This window comes from Mustela putorius, unplaced genomic scaffold (genome assembly GCF_011764305.1).
Source record: "Mustela putorius furo isolate JIRA1106 unplaced genomic scaffold, ASM1176430v1.1 tig00000129_pilon_pilon_pilon, whole genome shotgun sequence".
In the NCBI taxonomy this organism is placed as follows: domain Eukaryota; kingdom Metazoa; phylum Chordata; class Mammalia; order Carnivora; family Mustelidae; genus Mustela; species Mustela putorius.
The window spans coordinates 45,310,746-45,333,323 of record NW_025421290.1 but is presented as its reverse complement, the minus strand read 5'-3'; the positions used below and the strand labels follow the sequence as shown (position 1 = coordinate 45,333,323).

General features: G+C 39.6%; 1 protein-coding gene across 6 annotated transcripts in view; it reads right to left on the bottom strand.

Moving 5' to 3' along the window:
- PAPOLA (poly(A) polymerase alpha) overlaps window positions 1–21,457 on the bottom strand; it is a 58,175-nt gene extending 36,718 nt beyond the window's left edge. For all 6 annotated transcript variants that reach the window (XM_004754724.2, XM_013057413.2, XM_045073449.1 and 3 more), the window contains exons 1-5: window positions 21,217–21,457; window positions 7,178–7,351; window positions 6,522–6,588; window positions 2,326–2,407; window positions 426–535 (exon numbers count right to left, since the gene is read on the bottom strand). In XM_004754724.2, coding sequence (XP_004754781.1) covers window positions 426–535; window positions 2,326–2,407; window positions 6,522–6,588; window positions 7,178–7,351; window positions 21,217–21,224 — 441 coding nt within the window. In that variant the 5' untranslated portion in view covers window positions 21,225–21,457. The remainder of the gene's footprint in view (window positions 1–425; window positions 536–2,325; window positions 2,408–6,521; window positions 6,589–7,177; window positions 7,352–21,216) is intronic.
- Window positions 21,458–22,578: the final 1,121 nt, after the last annotated feature.

Here is a 22,578-nt window from a genome sequence, read left to right as displayed (position 1 = left end):
TCAGTGTCTCTGAAACTACATATCAGACCTATACTAGTTTTAGTTCTTTTAAGTGAATGAGACATTTGAAATTGTTTAAAAATATTAGCATAATGCCTGACACAGACTAGGTTCTCAACAACTAGCTTTAAGACACTAGGCTCTTGAATCAGATAAACCTAGGTTCAAAGCCTTGATTTTTGCCACTCAGATGTAAATTATAGCAACACTGCTTAATATTTATTCTTTTCGCTGATTTCCTACTCTGAACATGAGATGAAATTTATTTTAGGCTTGTAAAGAATAAAATTCAAGCATACACGTTATGCCCCTTGAAAGGATCTGGCAAACTGCAAGAGTTCAATAAATGACGGCTATCCCACAAAATTTGCTCTATTTCACTAATTTTTGTAACTCCTCCCCTCTCACCCCAAACATTTACGCACTCTTAAATCTTTTACTTCTTCCTGTAATTTCAACTTATCATAGAATGAGGTGAAAAAGTCACTTCGATCAACATGTCTTGGTGCAACACACAACGCATCAATATCGGCACCTAAAAAAAATTAAGCCCATCAACCACAAATTACTATTACGATAAAATTATTTCGCATCTTATCATGGCAGTACTTGATGTTGAGAATCTGCTAACATTATACCGGTGAGCCTCTGAAAATGTGCCCTTCCCCTTAAAAAACATTACTGGTCAGTATAGGAAAAACAGGATCCTAATTGACGGGGTTATCTTTTTTCCTGCAATAACCTCTCTTCATAGTGGTCCAGATGACCTAGGAGTCAGAGGAAGGTAACTCAGATAGGACTTTTATGTTAAAGAGAGGGAACTATTCAAGAAGACACCCAACATTTTGATGTTACTAGTCATAGACAGATTCATTAGCAAACTGTAAAACTAAAACTATTTTATAAATACAAAGTATTTTTCCCCCCACACATTATGTGAGTAGTGCTTGTAAGCCTCTATCTGGCCCCTAAATGGGGCCTACAGAATAAACTCCCAAAAGGATCACTGGCAAGAATGCATAAAGGCATATCATGGTAAGATACTGTTACTAATTTAGTGCTTGACAGGAGCCAAGCCTCCAGCGCATTAGAGGAAACACAACAAAGATGACTTAAATCAATAACTGGAATCATAAAAGGGAGATATCAATGATCAATCAGGTCAACATAGTCACTCCCCTAGAAGACTCAATAGCTAAGGCACTACTCTTAAGGCTGTATATTTAGCATATATGTGAGAGGAAGAAACTGTACAGTGCACAGGACACATCAAAAGCAAATGCCTAACTACTACTGGCATAGAGCAGTGGGAGATCAGGAGAAGGAAGGGTGCCAGGACCAAGAGAACACTATCCTGGCAGACACTTTTAACAAAGAAGCCAGTGGTTAATGGTTGAAGAATGCTACTTCTGCCAAGAGATGGCTGAGAGAAACTGTTCATGCCTACTCTTTGTGTAAGCCTCAGACATCTATTTATTACATGAGAATAAGAGAACTGAGGAATAAATAAGATAATGAAGACCAAAAACTTACTATTAGCTCAGTGCCCAGCAAAAAAGTCCAATAAATGTTCTCTGCCATGGTAACATTTTCACTGTGTATTTATTTGTCTAAGTACAAGCATAAGCAAGAAAACTAACAGTAATCATCAATGGCTGCAGATACACTATTGTGGTCTGGTTTTTGCTCAAATGTATTTTACAACTATTAAAAAAAAAAAGCATGGGGAAAAGAAAATCCACAGGTCTTTTTAAAAAAGGTCTGCATTCATTTTTTTCTAATTTCCTGACCTGATATTCTTTAGGTAGAGGAACTGATACAGAGAACAGCACACTGTCCAAAGAACTCTCCAATGGAAGTAAGTTCTCTCCGTCTTTGCAGCACAGTAGCCACTAGCCACCAAGTTACTAATGGACACTGAAAACGTGGCTACTTCCACTGAGGCACGCACTTAACTTCTTCAGCTTTAGTTGATGTTCAGTGTTATGTTAGCCTCAGATGTACAACACAGTGACTGCACAAGTCTATACACTATGCTCTGCTCACCACTCTCAAGTACAGTTACCACCTCTTACTATACAAGATCGCTACCATACTAGTGACTATATTCCTGTGCTGTACAAAACTGATTTTTTAAATTTACTTAGTACCACACTGGTCAGTGCAGGTTTAGAAGGCATCTATTTTTATCTTCTTAACATTAGGCTCCCTGAAGTACTCTATCTTCCAGGCAAACTCACTCAAGTAACTGTGATGAATGTGTCATTATGATTTTTATGAACTAAAAAGGGTATTCCTTCTCAAGACAATTAAAACAGTATTTACCTTTTGTATGTACTCCTAATCTGTAAGATCCAAACGTAAAAATTTTTCCTCCAACATTTTCAATTACAGATTGTGGAAGATTCTGTTAAACAAACAAGAAAAGGGACAGTTTATCAGTGGAGCACAAAAGAAATTATTTTAAACAGCACTATATAATAATTTTTAAAAACCCAAGAATTCAAATTCAGCGCAAATTCATGGAAGGTAAACAAACTCTGTCGGCTCTACCAAATACCACGTCTTCAGGTAGCAACCAATTCTGAAATAAAAGCAAATTCCAATTTTAGTGAATGTGCTTTAGTGACCCATACCGTTTTACAATTTTGCCACATTTCTGGAAACTGCTATAAAAGAGGACTATCGTATAGGAGAACATGTGATTCCATTGGATCAATGTTAGAAGCAGATTTTATTCATGACCAAGATGCTGCAAATATCATGAATGTTAGAATAAAACAAAAACATATTTGATGGCTTAAAAAAATTACATTCAGTGATTATACTGAATATTCCATAGTAAATTAGACATAATTTTACCATATCAAAAGTGACTTTAAAGCCAATACTGCTACATAATAGTTGAGATTTCCAAAGGCTTTGGCGAGATTACTTTGAACAGAACTAAAACTTACTGATAGTTTCTTAAGAGTAGAAAACACCAAGAACAAGGATAAAGGATAAAGGCAAGCATTTAAAACTCATCTTCCCAGGACGCCTGGTTAGCTCAGTCGGTTAAGCCACTGCCTTCGGCTCAGGTCATGATCCCAGGGTCCTGGGATTGAGTCCCACATCGGGCTTCTTGTCCAGCAGGGAGCCTGTCTCTGCCTGCCACTCTGCCTGCTTGTGCTCTTCTGACAAATAAATAAATAAAATCTTAAAAAAAAAAAAAAAATCATCTTCCTGGCCCTGGTACTACTTTAAAGTACTTTGGTGAGTACTTAAAACCACTGGTGGTTAAGGATGGTACCTGTCCAAACAAAAAATTTTAATGTGTGCTTGGTCAATGTTTCTCTTCACTTTCTAATTCCTCAGTAACATCTTATTCAGTACCAAAACACCCATCACTCCTCCTCAAGTAACATAAATGAAAGTGTTACTTCATACTACAAAAATCTTAAAAATAAACTGTAAAGATTCAGGGACTCCCTTGTTTTTTGAGGGCACATTTAATCAACACTTACAGAAAAAGGACCATGTAGATATATTACATTTGTCTTCCTACATTTAGAAATCTAAAAATCTCACTTGCAAAGATGGCCCGGTTATATAAATTAAGCCAGGAAGATGTTGCCGGAATAGGCCTACAAAGGGAAGTTAGGAAGAAACTACCTGAGAACAATGATCCATGAACTTTTCTAGTAAAACAGATCTTTTGGATAAGTGAACTCTAAACTGTCCAATATAGCAGCCACTATGGTGTGAAATACATATGTAATGTGTATATAGTGAAATAAAGCTGGCTTGGCTGAGGAGGTAGGTATTTTAGTTCATTTAAACTGAAACAGCCACATGTCACTTATGGCTACTGTTATTAGCACGTTTACACATTTATATGCTTATAGCTATTTTAGTAATTTTAACCCAAAAAATTAAGATTCTTTAATTCTGGTCACAGAAAAATAAACTGTAAAATCTTCTTTTTTATTAGTCTCAGAATATTAGCAAACAAGACAACTAAAGTAAAAATCAAATCTTAGGGGCACCTGGGTGGCTCAGTGGGTTAAGCCTCTGCCTTCGGCTCAAGTCAAGATCTCAGGGTTCTGGGATCCAGCCCCGCATCAGCCTCTCTGTGCAGCATGGGAGCCTGCTTCCCCCTCTCTCTCTGCCTGCCTCTCTGCTTACTTGTGATTTCTCTGTCAAATAAATAAATAAAATCTTAAAAAAAAAAAAATTCAAATCTTACATAACTCCCCCCCAATACCATAAATAAATTAACTGGAACTATCCATTAATCACCGCTTCTCAACCAGGGATGACTCCACTCCTCCAGGAACATAAGGAATGTCTGGAGACATTTTTAGTCATCATCTGGAGAGAGAGAGGGCAGGACAGTAAACCTAATAAAAAGGGGTCAGGGATGTGTTTTGCTTAACATCTTGTGATGCACATGACAGCACCCTAAAAAAGAATTATCTGCTCCCAAAATATCAACAGTGTCAACATCAAGAAATCCTGTATCAAGTCTTAAAACTAACCATCTGGAGAAGAAATTCTCTCTACAAAAGGCAGATTCAAAAGATCAAAACTTTCTCTAACCAACTCACTACTAATGGTTAGGCTATAGTGGAAAGGACATTGATAAAACCCAACAGGAATAAGCACTACTTTCATTAATCCTAACACATTTTCTTACGGGCAGTAAAACCAGCAGAAAGAACTGTTACCAAGAATTACTGATGAAAGAAACCTTACTGAAGTAAATACATGAAACAAACTATCCATGAGGCAGTATTCATGTTTCACATTAAATAAATCTAAGTTTTGGCTTTGTCTACTTGATTATGGCTTTAAACTTAAACATTTAAAAAATGCCATTAAAACAAAGCTGTATTTCCTAGGATGCCTGGGTGGCTCAGTCGGTTAAGCTGATGCCTTAGGCTCAGGTCATTATTCCAGAGTCCTGGAACGAGTCTGCATCGAGTCCTGCCTCGGGCTCCTTGCTCAGCAGGGAGCCTGCTTCTCTCTCCCCTTCTGACTGCTTGTGCACTCTCTCTCTCTCTCTCTCTCTCTCTCTCAAACTGACAAATAAATAAATAAAATCTTTAAAAAAAAAAAAAAAACGATTTCCTACAGAAGGTTAAGGAAACACTAAGTTCAATAAATGAGTAAAAAATACTTTAACTTGGACATCTGCTGCTCAGCTCAAAAAAAACCCTTCCTTTATAAAATCTCATTCATAGGGCACCTGCTGGCACAATTGGTTAAGGGTCCAACTTTTGATTTCAGCTCAGGTCATGATCTCAGGGACCTGGGATCAAGCCCCACATCCAGGCTCCAAGGGAGTATGCCCAAGATTCTCTCTCCCCCTCTGCACCACCCCCACAAATCTTTAAAAATAAATAAAAAACAAAATCTCATTCATATCAGGAATTCTGTCAGTGAGAAACTGTATAATACATGGAGTCCCCCATTTAGAACACTCCCACTGCTGAAATTTTAATCAGTTGCTTAAAATATATATATGCTGTTTCAAGAAGACATATTATATTGGGATGCCAGGGTGGCTCAGTTGTTAGGCATTTGCCTTTGGTTCAGGTCATGATCCCAGGGTCCTAGGATCAGGCCCCGTTATCAGGCTCCCTGCTCAGCAGGAAGCCTGCTTCTCCCTCTCCCACTCCCCCTGCTTGTGTTCCCTTTCTCACTGTCTCTTTGTCAAATAAATAAACACATAAAAATCTTAAAAAAAAAAAAAGTATAAATTTGACTAAAACTGAAAGATTTTCTTCTTTGTTAAACCCCTCTCTCAAGTTTTCTTCAATCCCTGGTTCTCTTTCCATCAATTTTTCAAGATGTATTATAGATTAAATATGCATTTTGTACTGCCTGAGAAAATTACCACTATGTAAGCAGTTTTTTTAATATAAACTCTATCCCCAACATGGGACTCAAACTTACAACCCCAAGATCAAGAGCTGCACCCTCTACAGACTAAGCCAGCCAGACATCCCTATGCAATTTTTAAAAATGGGTCAAATGAATTCCATACGCATCTCTAAGAATACATTTCCTTTACCAGAAGCCCAGTCATGGATTCATCAACTGTATGTATGATTTTTCATAATAAATTTTAGGAACTCAGAGAATATTATAAAAAACTAAGGAGATACTGAGTTTGAGAGCTTAATATCTGCAAACCTAAAAATTGTTCAATGTCATAGGTTGCTTAAAAGGTAACAAGATTCTCAAATATTTAATATACATTTTTAAAGCACCTCTTTAGGCAGTATCTATTATTTCTGTGAAGCAAAAGTAATTATGGAGTTTCAGCTTAAAATACTGCAACAAAAAAGTATTTACAAAATCACTGAATTCAGTTCAGATTTCCCTGCTTTCAAATTAGAAACAATCTAATTCTGGTATCAAATAGTCTAAAACAGACTTTGCATTAAAGACTCTAAATTCACTCTAATAAGAACAGCTTAAGACTGCTGCTGCTCAGCTGACAAATCATTTCATATACAAATAAGTCGCCTTACCTTGCTTTCACTGATTTCTCGTATCCACTCTTTTACCAGGTTATTTAATTTTCCCAAAATTAAAATCCTGTTGATAGAGCAAATATCAATCAAGTATCAAGTTGTTTCATTACTAATTAAAATGAAAATCAGTTTTCAATAGGTGGATCCCTAAATTTTAACCAGTTTTTAAGTTATCAGAAAGTATACAGTAGTTTACTACAGGCACCATTACACTGGGTAAAGCATTCTTTTAGCTGAGTAAGAATTTTCCTTCTGACAATTCTGTACTGTAATAACTAAAAGCATCAAAAAATCAAAAGGGAATAAAATTCACTGTAGGAAAAAAGTTTCTAAGCTTTGCTCTTGTACAAGACAGATTTCAGGGAATATTCTGACTGAGTAGATAATGCCTCAGAAATTAGTTTACTGAGGTGCTTGGGTGGCTCAGTGGGTTATGCCTCTGCCTTTAGCTCAGGTCATGGTCTCAGGGTCCTGGGATCGAGCCCTGGTATCGGGCTCTCTGTTGAGCAGGGAGCCTGCTTCCCTCTCTCTCTGCCTGCTTCTCTGCCTACTTGTGATCTCTCGCTCTAATAAAGTAAACTCTTAAAAAAATTAGTTTATTACACTGATGAAAAATTATAAATTAAAAGAAAAATACATATGTGTGTATTCACCTGCGCTGCAGTTCCTCTTCCTCTTCAAAAACCCCAAAGGGCTTCAGAGTCTCAATCAGTTTCTGTGTAAGCAGGCAGTCCGTCTCCTTGGGGGCTGCTAAGCTGATAGGAGAGGTGATGCCATAGTGCTTCTGGGGCGGCTGTGTTTGTTGTGATCCCTGCGTTGTAACTGGACTACAAACAAAATTAGATAAAATTACTGCCGAAGAATTTCTACAATTTGAAACAAACCATTTGACTAGAAAAACTGCTTTAATAAAATGCATTTCTAAACACAGTTGGTTCCCTGCCATACTCAAAAAGACTCCTTTCAAAAGACATCTTAGAACAAAAAGTAACCAACCAAAAGCAAGTGACCCAAGAGAAAACTCTTTATCTCTTCCCACTCCAAGGACTTTTATCTTTGTCATTGACTAAATACCTAAATAAACACAATCTAGAATACGTTGAACTGAGAAACTACTTCTTGAAAAGGAGCCATAATCTGATGTATTGTTATTTCTAGAGCAATGATAAACACACTACAATTAATATAGTAAAAAAACACACACTATTTACCAATACAAGAGACCCCCCACAAATAGAATTTAGTATCTGACTCACAGTGAAAAAAATTTATAAAATACAGAGCAAATAACAAAGATAACTTGCGGAATGGGGGGCACTGTAGTCACACACTTAAAGTTATTACACATTTCTGGTGACAGACTGGCACTTAACAGTGATGCTAATCTAGAAGTAGTTTTCCCCCACTTTTAGAGAAATTCCAGATTTTTTACAATCAGTGGGATTTTACTGTAACTAGTTAAATACAAAAAGGCATGGCATGCTTGAAACGCTTTAGAAAATTAGACTCGAGTATTTTTTGATGAAACTCATTCTTGTCTCTTATTCTCTGTTAAAATAATTGTAAGTCAATGGACAAGAGCTCTATAGATAAGAAGCACAATTATTATTTAAAAACTAACAAGTCAGGGGCGCCTGGGTGGCTCAGTGGGTTAAAGCCTCTGCCTTCAGCTCAGGTAATGATTCCCAGGGTCCTAGGATCAAGCCCCACATTGGGCTCTCTGCTCCGCAAGGAGCCTACTTCCCCCCCCCCCCCCCGCCTGCCTCTCTGCCTACTTGTGATCTCTGTCTGTCAAATACATAAATAAAATTAAAAAAAAAAAAAGTGACCTCAAAAAGGTAGTTCTTGGGCGCCTGGGTGGCTCAGTTGGTTAAGCGGCTACCTTCAGCTCAGGTCATGATTCTGAAGTCCCAGGATCCCACATCAGGATCCCACATCGGGCTCCCTACTCTTTGGGGAGTCTGCTTGTCCTGCTGACCTCTCTCCTCTCATGCACTCTCTCTAATAAATAAAATCTTTTTTAAAGGGGGGGGGGGTAGCCCTCAGGGCACCTGCATGGCTCAGCTGGTTAAGCCTCTGCCTTCAGCTCAGGTCATGATCCCGCATGGCACTGGGCTCCCCGCTCAGGGGGGAGCCTGCTTCTCCCTTTTCCCTCTCCCTGCCGCTACAGCTGCTTGTGCTCTATTAAATAAAATCTTTAAAAAAAAAAAAAAGTAGCCCTCAAAACTGCCTAACCATTTGAGAATTCTTCACACTATACATACTGATTTCAGATATATGAGGTATTAAATGCAAACAGCACACTTACCACATATCCCAAAGTGATTATATTCTCTCATATTTTTCACTGCTTCATATGAGTTTCTCCAAGTAAACTAGAACCCTTTGTGACTACCACAGGATTATGAATACCTTAATAAATGATTTTAACATGAGTAGAGCCAGAAATGAAAACAAATACAAGTTCATTCTAGCTAGACTTGGTTCAAGCAAGGCGAGATTTCAAGTCAAGTGTGAACTGGATTTGTTTTCATTAACTTCAGGTAAAATAATCCACTCTAGTGGAATGGTTTTTGTTTTGAGCAAGTAATACATTTCTCTACATTCATTCCTTTCTGAAGGGGTTATATCTATTACCAGTTGAGTTGGGTCATCAACAAAATAGGAGTACTCATTTTCTGTGAGGTTAAGGCTCAGTTCTCTTTCCCAGTTTTTCTTTCTCAAATATTCAGGTCTTTCACTGTCACACAAAGTAACAATACTTGGAAAGGTCCTATCTACTTCAAAAATATCACCAGAATATTAGGATACCAACTCATATTTCTAAATCCACACCAAGTCTGTTCACCCTAATTTGAAAAATATGTTGATTTCTAGAAGTTTCCACATTAACATTTTGATGGGGAAACAAATTAGATGCAAATTACAGCTTTTTATTTACTTTATTCAAAATATCATCACATAATCTAAAATAAAATCATATTTATTTGCCCCATCTATTTCAGGAAAGAATTACATATACAGCATATGTCTACACATGTATACATACAGAACATGTATCTAACTCAAGTACATGTATAAAACATACACTAATTCAAGAACACTTATCAAAAAATAAAAATGAGTCAAAATCAAGTAAGAGGAAAGAAATACATATTCTAAAAGTCACAAGATAGCTGTGCCTCCAATAAAAATGGCTTAATTTTAACTTAAATATCTGGACTAGAAATTACAAGCTACCATATGCACTGTCAGTGTCCAAAATGTCCCAAATAGAAAAGCTAACCATGACTGTAAATGGAGAAAGTGAAGTTTTCCATTCAATTTTAGTATTAGAAATCAAGTGGAGTGATAAAACAATTTAAGGATCTTTTATTTGCTATTCTAACAAAACAAAAATACACATTCAATACTGAGTAATTTAAAGGATTCTGCTTTATAGAGCCTCTCCTAGAACAATACACCACACAGCTATCAACCCCAAGAATGCACCTTCTTCCTCCCATTCTCACACACATTAGATATCCTTCCTATCTATCACTTTCTACAGTCATTTTTTAACCAGCATTTAGTTTTCTTTAGACATGACTCTATTTTAACAATGAAATCCTACAATTAAACAAAACAAAGAAAAAACAGACTAGATACAGAGCTACAGTATTTGTGATTTATTAAAATTTCTTTTGGGGCTTTTACTATGAAGAACGTTCTACGTGTGCTTTTCCTGTGCCTGAGATTTTCCATCTCATGAACACGATTTATCTTTACTTTCAGGATACTCTATGAATTCTCTGGGTGAAACTGGTGGCCATCCAGCAAGTTCTCCACTCTACAACAATGCAATTATCACTATGTAAGAACTTGTACCCTAATTTCTTGCTGCTTTATATCTCTATCCTTACTTTTCCTTTTCACCCAACCTTTAAGGCAAAATATTTTGCTGGTTTCTAACATCTGACTAAAGCATTCTGTCTTAATCCTTTCTGGATTGGAATAAGATGTAAATACATAACTACAATTACAGTACATATATGAATTTTGCCCCCCTCTCAAAATCACACACCAAAAAACCCCACAGCAAAACATTACTTCCCCCATCCCAAGTGTTTTGGTGAGTAGAAGAGTGGCACCTGGGGGCCCACAATGTTTAATATTTTCAGAATTCTTCTCTCAATCATGGAACACAGGATATTTTCTTTACAACATTTAAAATATTTAAAATATTTTCATTACAGAAAGGCTTACACAAGACACATACCCGTTTTCCCTTTTTTTTTTAATTTAATTTTATTATTCTTACTTTTTTTTTCTTAAGTTTTAACATTCTGTGTAACAATTCCATTCCAACTACTCTAGTTTTAACTCCTGGCACCTTGTTCTCACTCCTCCTTTCTCCCTTACCGTGCCACCATTCATTCTGCTACCAAGCACAGAAACCTCCATGATTTCTGGTAGCGGAATTCAAAACTCTTGTCTACAAAGCTTGCTCTCAATTCAGAAGCATGATAAAGTAGCAGACAGAAAGCGGGCCTGATTTCACAACTACTAGTTATATATCACTCTGGTTTCACTTCTGTTATTGTTATATTATTATCTCTAAGTTGTACCTCCAAGGATTTACCTTAGAATTTATCTCTCTCCTCTACACCAGATGGTAAACTAGGAATCTAAAAACTTTAGCACATCTGTAACACTGAAGAACAGTTTCCAAGCATAGGAAGCTTTAATCCAATGCTCAGAGAAAAGTCCACTCTTTCCCCATGTTACGATGTGCATAACAGGACTCTAATTAGGATAAAGATACTTAGAATAGCAACATTTTTGTGAAATTAGTGTATGACTGCAGTTGCTTATTTCAGCTATATATGTATTTCAAAAGTCTAGGCATCTAACTTAGTAAAAGTGTACTCTGAAGTACCGAGAACCACTCTGGTACAGTAATTTAAAGCTAACTCAAATAGTATAGTGTAAGTTCCCATGATTTGTTGACTGCAGTTTAGTGGCCATATATCCAGTCAAAGTATGATCAATCTTCAGATAAATGATACTAATAACCATTTCAAGTCATTGAGGAAAGTACAGAACACTCAAATAGATTTGGTTATCCATTGCAAAATCTAAATTCCAGATGCCATGGTACTGAACACTATTTACAGAACCATATTTAAGACACACAAAACTCAAAAGCCATACAGAAAAAAATTTACCTACATAAAAGTATTCCAGCTTTTATATAATAAAAATATATCATAAGCGAAGTTAAAACAAATTAACAAGTGAAGAAAATACATGCAACCTATCCCAAAGAGTATAGTCTCAATGCATAGAGTTCTTAAACCAACTAAAAAAAAAGTTTCCTTGCACATCATGCAAGCAAATTAGGACAACTATTTTCCTGTCAGACTGCAGAAAAACAAAGCTGATATACATATGGTAAAAATAAAAGATTATAAACCTACAATATTGATAATGGTTTAAGAAAATGAGCACTCTTATCCATCACAATGGAAATGAACATAATTTTAAAAAGCAATCTGGCAATATTCATTAAAATTTAAAAATGCATGTATCAATTTTAAAAGTTTATGTTCCACGACTTCACCTCTAGCAATCTATCTTACAGAAATAGTAGGACACAGGAGTCAAACCAAAACCCTGAAGTTGGGAGACATGATCTTTTTAATTCACAACACAGTTTCAATACATGAAATGTAACACAAAAATCCAAGTTTTTAGATGCTTGTGGGACAGGGATACAATTAAGTCAAGTCAAATATGTACAATAAACTTGAAATGAGCAGTGCCTATCCCAAGGTTATCCCCTATGTGTGGGCGGGGGGCAAGTAGCATGCTTGGTATGTGTAAATATCTCTGACTCCACAGGTTCTAGAATTTCACCCTTCTCCTAGGAATAACACAAAAAGATGTCCAAGGTTGTTCACTGGACCACTTATATACAATGTACTAAGTGGAAGCCACCTAAATATCCATTAATATAATGTGACTGGTTAATTACAGTAAATTCTTGAAATATAACACTATGCCATATAAAAAGAATGAGGTGATTATTACATGTAGTAGCAAAGAAAGATGCACACAATATATCAGCTGAAAAAAGCTGTGGAATATAATTATGATAACAGTATTTACTGAAACCTCAAAATATTCCAGGTAGCATGTCAAGCACTTTACAACTGTCCCAATTGTTCGTAACAACTGTACTATTAACTGTCACCATATTACAGATGAACAAAGTGGGGAAACAATGGCTGATCTAAATTTCCTGTGCCAGGGTAAGAACCCAGGCACCTAACCCTCTATGCTGAAGTGCCTGTATACATCTTTCACAATGTACAGTTTTATATATTTAAAAATTATTTGTTTTTATACCTACATAAAAATGCACCAAGAAGAACTGATAGAATTTCCACTTCATACTTTATAAAGGTTTCAACTTGTTAAATTATTTTTAATTAAATATTAATGATGATGTACAAAAGGTGAACATCATCTAATTCTACTATGTATTCACCATTAAATTAGGTTAGTGATAGTAAGGAGCCCAAAATCATGCCCTAAAATTACTCCCTGGCAGCAAGTCACACCAAATAAATGTTCAATTTAAAACAGTAATTAGCATTTTGATGACTGGGCTTAAAAAATCAGTTTATGCTGGGCGCCTGGGTGGCTCAGTGGGTTAGGCCACTGCCTTCGGCTCAGGTCATGATCTCGGGGTCCTGGGATCAAGTCCCGCATCAGGCTGTCTGCTCAGCAGGAGCCTGCTTCCTCCTCTCTCTCTCTGCCTGGCTCTCTGCCTACTCGTGATCTCTGTCAAATAAATAAAATCTTTAAAAAAAAAAAATCAGTTTATGCTAATCAAAGCACATTATCTAAAAGTGAAATAAACAAGACTTTAAAAAATGGATTTTTTTCCCCCATGCAATCCTGCAATGAGAAATATTAAATACAAAGCAAACCATGCTTTATTTATTGCTCCAGAAAACTGCTAAGGCAGTTATCAAGGTTATAAAACTGCATCAATCCAGTTTTTCACAAAGCACCTTTGCCTCATATAACTTAATTTTGCCAGAAAGTATAGCATTTATTAGGTTGAAATTTACGGAACTCCTAAATATATATGAAAGACAACACTAAAATCAGGAATACAAAGACCGTCTCTGTTCTCAGTGACAATCTCAGATTTGGTCTGAGATTCCGATCCTTAAACAAGTGCAAAGTAAAAGCTTAAAATAAATACTACAGAACCAAAGAATTAAGGCTATGCCAAACAAAATCAGTAAGGAGGTGTGTACTGCAAACGGCTTTAATGAAGGGTAGGAGGAAGGGCAGTCTAGGCAGATGACAAACACAGAAAAGGAAAGGACAACAAATCACCAATGGTGTTTTCTCAAATAGTTAATGTTTAATGACTTTGCATTCCAATTTAAACAAAGCTCATACTACTAATGAACCCCTGTCTCCCATTATTAGGCACATGGAATATGCTCTGGCCTAAAGCTAGCAACAAAGTGAAAACTCATAGCTACCAGCCAACTGAAAACACTTTTATCATTTCTTTCCAGTTTTACTTAAGTTAGAATTGAAAGCTTAACCTGTCTGACGGTCTTCTTTGGAAAAAATCAGATAAATCACAAAAACATATTTAATGTAACAATTCACCACAATAGAATTTGCTGTAAAGAGGCTTTAACCTTAAACATAATGTGCCCACTGGGACAACAAGACAGAAAAAGATTAAGGGTCTGAATGTGTATTCGACATTAATTCTTAACAGAAATAATATCTCTTTCACAAGAAGTTTAACATAGGATGTTTTAATTTTACTAGTAGCTTAGTCCAGGCTATAACCAAAACAACCTATCTGATCACTAAGGAATTATATACAAAGAACACTAATTCACCTGCCACGTGCTCTGTGTGATACCAAACATATCTACAACCTCACTATATTCTTAAAATATGTATTCCAGTTCAATCAGCCAGTATTTAGTAGGCAGCAGTAGAGGGTGCAGTAGTAATTTATGCTCAAGGGGACTACATTATGGTGACTCCCAAGGCAGAACTCTGGAAATGCAAGGTTGATTGATTATGCAGGGAAAGCGTACTTTTATTCAGTTATAAAAATGACCAAGTTATTCTTCCTTCCTTCCTAAGGGCACTTCCAACTGCCCCCTTGCCCTCTTTCTCCCAAGGGGCTAGAAGAAGTAAAAAACCAGCAAGACCACAGTACTCATGCATCAGTTTGCCAAATACAACTTGAAAATGAAGAAAATCCAAGAGAATCTGAAAAAGCACAAAGATGTATCAGAATAGTCAAAAATATGTTGTCATAGTACTGTAACACATTAATTCCAGGAAAAGCAAGATGTTTCTGATGACCAAAATGACAAAAATACTATTCTTTAACAACCCCAAAACTATAAAAGCCGTCAGAGAATGCAAGAAGCTGGTTTCTGGACAAAACATAGAATACAAATTTGAAAGACCATTCTGTAAGAGGTAGAAAATAAAGATATCCAGCAAAACCCCTAGTTTTTTTTCCTTTCCCAAATCCTTAAATTTCCACAAATGAGAATATATAATTTTGCAAACATACAAAGATTAAAAAATATCACATTCCACAGAAGGCAGTGGTCACAAAATGAGAGTGTAGAGTGATAAATCTGTATGTGACTTTAAATAAAGCTAAAAATACATTCTAAGATTTTAGGTTTTGTAGTCTTATCACTTTACATGTACTATATGTATATGATACATGTCACCAGTTAAAAAAAAACTGATTCAAATATTCTACACACAAGAAACGTGATCTTAAAAACTAATTCTACTTAAGATTTATTTTTTTTTAAAGATTTTATTTATTTATTTGACAGAGAGAGAGATAGATCACACGTAGGCAGAGAGGCAGGGGTGGGGGGGAACTAGGCTCCCCGCTGAGCAGAGAGCCTGATGCGGGGCTTGATCCCAGGACTCTGGGATCATGACCTGAGCCAAAGGCAGAGGCTTAACCCAGGGGCACCTGAGCCACCCAGGTGCCCCTCTACTTAAGACATTTAAACAGACTCCAACTGAGCTGATGAAACATAGTTCCCAATAAAGCGCAAAGGAGATGGTGTATAGTACTAGAATGAGAACAGAACATGGAACCCTAGCTGAAGTAAGCTGAAGTAAGTTGTAATCTACAACTTAAGCACACTGAAGACCATGGACAGGTGACTACTTCAAGCCTTAATTTAACCAACTTTATTTTTATTTATTTTATTCAGCAGGGAGAGAGCAAGCGAGCACAAGCAGGGGGAACAGCAGAGGGAGAAGCATACTCCCCGCTTAGCAGGGAGCCAGATGCGGGGCTCAACCCCAAGCTCATCATGACCTGCGCTGAAGGCAGACACTTAAAAGACTGAACCACCCAGGCACCCCTCAACTTAACCAACTTTAAAGGGAACTAATACCTCCTACAATGCTGTTCTGTAAATAATAAACTGAGAATGTGCAATCATTTAAAAGCTGCTGAATAATCAGAACAATGAACATACAGAACAAACAAACCAAAAAATGCCTCCCACCCCACCAAAACGGGAAATACTAGGAATCCAAATGGCTTCATTCTGGCCAGAAAGCGTTTTCACCTGGGAGGGGTGGGGCAGGGGATGGGCGTGACTAGGGAACAGGAACTGAAGAGGTTCATAAATGTATTCGATTCCAATACCTACCTCCTAACTTCTCCATCAAAAAGCATGAACTGAGAACAGACTTAAGGTAATAGAACATATTCCAAAACCATAGCCAACATTAATTTGGCAACAAGCAATTCATTACAAAATCTCTAATACTGCAATCTGAAAACCAAAATCGCTGTTAGAAGTTATCTTCCCTAAAGGTTATCCAATGCATTATTTTGCATTGATAACAACAACAAAATAAATCTTTAAACCACATGTGTGTCCATCCCTCCAGACTATCCAAAAGCCACCCAGAAATGCTACAGTGACACCACCACTGCAAACAGCGGCTTGGAGCAGCAGTTAGCTGCTCCTGTCAGGCAGCAATTCTCAAGGTCTCAAACTTTTTGGTCACAGACTCCTTTTACAACTCTTAAGATTCATTGAGGACCCCAAAGATCTTCTGCTTATATGGATTATATCTGCCAATATTTACTGCATTGGAATTATAACTGGAATAAATTCTTAAAATGTTTATGTACTTAAGTAACAAGAACTCTATTACATGTTAACATAAATAACTTAAGACTGTTTTCCAAAACAAAAAATTTAGATACTAATCTCCCTGTTTTACATTTTTGCAAATCTCTTTAATCATCACTTAATCAAAGACAGCTATATTTCTCTATCTGCTTCTGCAATTAATCCCTTTGACAAGTAGTTTTGGTAGACACGTATGAAAGAAAACCTGGCAGACCACCCTCCTAACTGGAAGAGTAGTTCAATAACCTGTACAAATAACTGTAGATATTCCTCTATGATGCTACACCAAAACTCCACAAGTGGTATTTTTTTGAAGATTAATTACAGTATCAAAGTTGAAACCCTATCAATAAATCCCTTATACTGCTGCATGAAAATCCATTGGTCTAGGGGCGCTTTAAAGGTGGAGCCTGTGACTCTTGATCTCAGGGTTGTGGGTTCGAGCCCCATTTTGGGTGTACAGATTACTTAAAACTAAAATTAAAAAAAAAAAAATCCACTGATCTACACTGCACTTTGAATATAAATTTCACCGATGTACTTTTTTTTATTTCATCAAAATTAAGCTTATCGGGACGCCTGGGTGACTCAGTTGGTTAAGCAGCTGCCTTCAGCTCAGGTCATGATCCCAGCGTCCTGGGATCGAGTCCCGCATCGGGCTCCTTGCTCGGCAGGGAGCCTGCTTCTCCCTCTGCTTCTGCCTGCCATTCTGCCTGCCTGTGCTCGCTCTCTCCCCCCCTCTCTCTGATAAATAAATAAAATCTTTAAAAAAAAAATTAAGCTTATCTTCCAAATATTGACACATTATTACAAAATATATTTTTTTAATGGTATCATTAATATCACACTACCAATCTAATCAGAAACATTTTTTAACTACCAAGAAGCTATCAAGCCCACAATTGGCAGAAACAAGCCTTCCAAATTTTTAGTTTTTATCTTCAAATTTACTGGCCACCAATGCTGTCAGCTGTTTCCTTAAAAAGAGACAGGCTCACGTCATTTTCAGGAAACTGATAAATGGTCCAAGTGTCAATACCCACGGTGGGTACATCATCTGTTTTTTAGATGAAAGAACTCCACAAGAAAAATACTAGTTTAGCTCACAAATCAGACATGTGCTTTTTTCAAAACAACCACTGTACTTTGTATAGAGTTTTATGTGTACTTCCCATTTTATCATGGCTTATGTAAAACATAAATTCGAGTCAGGATTCATTAAAATTAATGTGTTTTACTGTTTCATCGAGAAACTTTTAAAGTGTGTGTTATGTGTGTAATGAAGAAATACAATGACTGGCGGAGGCCCGCCCTGGCCAGGGGCCTGCCTCCGACATCGCCCTTGCCCCTCAAGGACAATGACTAGTACAATATGGTGCTTCTGCCTTGATTTGTCCTAAGGCAAGAACAGCCATCATCTACTACTGCCTTCACACCATCGATGCAATGTTATTCAAGTAAAAAAGACATAACATTTCAGCACTACTATGAAAACAGTTTCCATTTTTTTGTACTCCTTAAAGCGATCTGAGATCCCCGGGGTTCCACAGATCACAATGTGGGAATCACTGGTACCCATTACCATCCACCAAGAGGTCCCAGTTCTACCTGCTATGACTTCATGAAACTGATTCTTTTTTCCTAACAGCCTGAAATATTTGGGAGAAAAGCTACTGTCTCCCCCAAGTCTTGCTAAATATCTCTTCTAGTAACTTAAACATTCTATGAATGTGGTATAAGCACTAGGTCACTGAGGATGGTTACTCTCCTCAAAATCTTTAACTTCAACTTGTGACAGTCAGAACTCAGCTGATGCAAATAATGGATCTCTCCAGCACAGTAGGGCAGAAAGCAGAAAGGCCTTACACTCTATCAATGCCATGTGACTCTCAAGAAGGATAATCTTGGCAGGATACATCTGGCAACATCTGGAGACATTTTTTGGTTGTCACTACTGGAGAGATGGGGGTGTGGGGGTCCTGAAATCTAGTGGGTAAAGGCCAGGAATGCTAATAAACACCTTACAACACAGAAACGCCCCCCTTCAAAGAATTATCTGGCCGTAACTGTCAACAGTACCTACCAGAAAAGCCCTGTATTAATGGATCCTAAAGACTACCCAAATTTTTGGAAGTTTCATCACCATGGCTCTTAAATCATACCAGCCTTTCAAAATTATACATATTACATATGAGTTTCAGACAAAATATGAGTACTTGTTCATAATATTGTCATGACCAGAACTTCAACAATCTATTTTGATTTAACCCATTCTGACAGCTCAACTATGGCCAACTCCACAATCCCACCCAAATTTAACAGGACAGGCATACTAAAAAGCAAGCACGATAAGCCTGGAAATCAAAATTCAAAACTCCAAAGAAATGAAAGGAAAGGCAATGTGACACCAGAAAATGAAAAACAAAGAAAGCTGATTAATGAGGGAAAAGGCCTATTTACCTAGGCAGTGTGGTCTTTTTGTTGTTTACTTAAAAATATAGTATACTTAGCGTTAAAAATGAGAGGGACAGCTAACAAAAAACTGGGCATACTGTTCACATTTCAAAAAACACACTGGAAAGCCAATTATCTATGTGTCAATGTGCTGTCTAAACTGTCTTCCATTCCATATATTTGAACTTCCAAGAAAATTTATGCTCTTAGGTCTTTATAGAAAATGTACACCTCCCTTCCTCAAAGAAGGCTGGGAAAGGGTAGATATAAAAGTATTTTTATTTTCTAGAGAAAATGATATAATTATCTTTTAACTCTAATTAAAATACAACTGTTAAGTTGTATATTTCCTATCACTGATCATTTTACTACTGACACGATCATCACAAAGTTGCTTTTCAAGCACAGCCATAAAATGTGAGCTAACACAAAGAAGTCACATGGCATCACTAAAAAACATTTATTTATTTTAAATTCAGCTGAAGTGAAAAATGCCACACACAAAAAAAATCAGTATCCCCAGTGTCTTTCTACTCACAAAAGGATGAATGAATCAATTAACAGGGAACTTGTAGATTATAAGATTTTATATCTGCATATTTATTTAAAACTAAGCAATATTGTCATTTACAGAAATATGTTGACAGGCCTCTTAAAAATGACAGGAGTGGTTAAGGAGGAGCATGAAATTCTTCTTTTAAATACCGTGTAAACAGCAATAGGTATCTTAAAGCCTGTGTCGAAGTTAGATCCTCACCTGCACGCGCGCGCACACACGTACACGTACAGAGACACATAAATAAAACTAAAACTATAACCAGTAATATATGCGAAAAATGAAACTTTAAAAAAACAGATAAACCTGAGGTGCTGTGCTAGGTGTCTAGAAATCATAAAACCTTTATTTTGTACATAAAGAAAACTTGGAGTGTCAATTACATGGTTCATTTGGGGCCTACAAAGAAGAAAATTCGGTCCCTCGTCTCCAAGGAGCACGCTTACACCAGAATGTTCAAAAATGGAAGAAATGCAGTCTCACATTTAGGCCTCTCCACGGCTGGATACACGCAGGGAAAAAAAAAAAGCTGTAATCTACTTTCGATCCCAACAACGAGTACTCAGATTACATCTCATTCTTTGAAACAGAACAGAAACTTTTTAAAAAATGCTGCAAGAGTAACAAAGTGTAAGACGCACACCGAGTGGGATGAGAAGGCAAGCACGGACCAGCCTTCCGTCTAACCATCCGAAAAATCCCAAGCACCACTGGAGACGGGGAGCGAAGCAGGCAGGACCCCTCCGACCAGCCTATCAAAGCAGCACCGAAACAGCAATACCTAACCCAGCGCGCTGCGGAGGACCCCCCGGCAAGCGCCCCTTTGCCGACGGTGGGAAGCCTGGGGAGGACTGGGCTGGTTCCGGGGGCGGGCGGGGGGGGCGGCGGCGAGGCTTCCAGAGAGCGAGGCTCGTCGCTCCCAACTGGGCTTTTAGCTAGTGCTCGTGCGAGCTCGGGCGTGGAAGTGGGTTCCCTCTGCGCACGAGGTGGGCATCCCGGAGACGGGAGGGAGAGGGACGCAGCGCAGGCAGACCAGGAAGGAGCCGGACAGACGCCGAGAGTGGACCTGAGCGCTGTGTGCAGACCCCGCAACCGGCCGGGCCTGCCTTCCCCGCCGCCGGGCATTGTTTTTTCTTTCTTTCTTTTTTTTTTTTCCCCCCCACCCCCCGCACGGGGCGGAGAAGCGAGGGCACTCAGGTTCGGGTTCCCCCGCCCGTTCCGGAAGGGGAAGGCCCCCGGCCCCACGGCCGCGGAGCCAGGAAGGGGTGGGGGGAAGCGGGAACCGAGCACAAGGGGAAGTGCGGCGGCGAGCGGGTGAGGAAACAGGAAGAGCCCCGTTCCCGCCTGCCTCCCCAACGGGGCGACGGCCCGGCTCTCGCGCCACCCCTTCCCCCCTCCCCCGACGCCCCCAAGGCCCCGCCGGCGTGCGAGAGAAAACAGAATACAAATCACTTACAACGGCATCGTCTCCTGCGCCGGCACCGCCCAGTCACTTCCCCCCCGCAACCGCCGCCGCTGCCGCCCTGGGCATGATCCACTGAGGCGGGAGGGAGGGGGGGGGCCTGCCTCAGCCCTGGGTCCAACCCCACTCCCGCACCGCTCCCGCCGCTTTAAGCGCTTCTCCTCCTTCCCCTTCGTCCTAACATGGCGCCCGAGCGCTACCACAGCAACGTTCTAGAACCGCTGACGCCGCCACGCACGCCGTGCGCGCGCCTGCGCAAAGGCCACCCGGCGCCGCGCAGCTTCACGGGAATGGTAGTTCGTGAGGCGGCCGGAGGTCCGGTAATTTCCGCCCCAAAGCCGTCGCGCTTCCGCGGTGGGTGTGACGTGTCGGCTAGCAGAGGCGCGGGAGGCTCCGGTGGCTGTCCGTTCCTCGAGCGGCGACGCTCCTGTCGCCGAGGAGCACCACGCGGCACCTCACAGTGAGTCGCGGCCGAGGTCGCAGCTGCCGCACCTCCCCTCGAACGGCGTCATCGGCGGCGCTCGGCGGGGACCCAGGCGCCCATGCGTGCCCGGTGAGCCGCCCGAGCGCTGGGCTTGGGGCGCGGCCGCTCAGGTCGGCGCCTTGCCGGGCCGCAAGTTACTCGGCCTCTTCCTGTTGTCCTGCGAAGTGTCCTGGGTCCTGAGACTAAGACCCGCCTCCGGGGGCCGTGTGGACTGCTGCATGTGTTGGTTGATGCAGGGCAGCGCTTAGCACGGGCTGGTCGTTGGGACTCCCCCTCCCCTGTTGGAGCGAGGTCCACCCCTCTCGGGCTGTTGGCCGACCTGTCCGCCTAAGTGTGTACGCAGGCGCTCAACAAGTGTTTGTTGAATGAATGGATGTGCGGGGCAGCGCTATGATGACACCGAGTTCTGGAACACGAGCTGATTTTACCAGCGGGTGGTGTCCTGGAACCTCCGGGTAAAGCTGCCCTGAAGTGGAAGGACCGAGGGCAGGAACCCTGGGGGGTTTAGCCCAGACCATCCTGCAGCCCTCATCCGTCCCCGGGGTGGGACCTAGGAGCGTATTCGCCACCCCCAGCCAAAGCTGGAGTGTTGGTGCCTGAGCCCGACTCTGGCACTCAGCCCTTCCCTCTGCTAATTAGAACGTGTTCTAAAGTGTCACACGGAGGGTTTACGGAGGGGCGGGAAGGAATTAAATAAACACGGCAAGGATCAAGTTCTAAAGTATTTAAGTAGGTTAATATGGACTTGTATAACCTCGGGAAATTGGGCAAAGGACTTACCTGCTTTCACAGAACATCTAGTCTGACAGGCGGTGGAGGCATAAAGACTGAGTGGAGGAAGCACAGGACCTAAACCTGTACTGTCCCGTCTA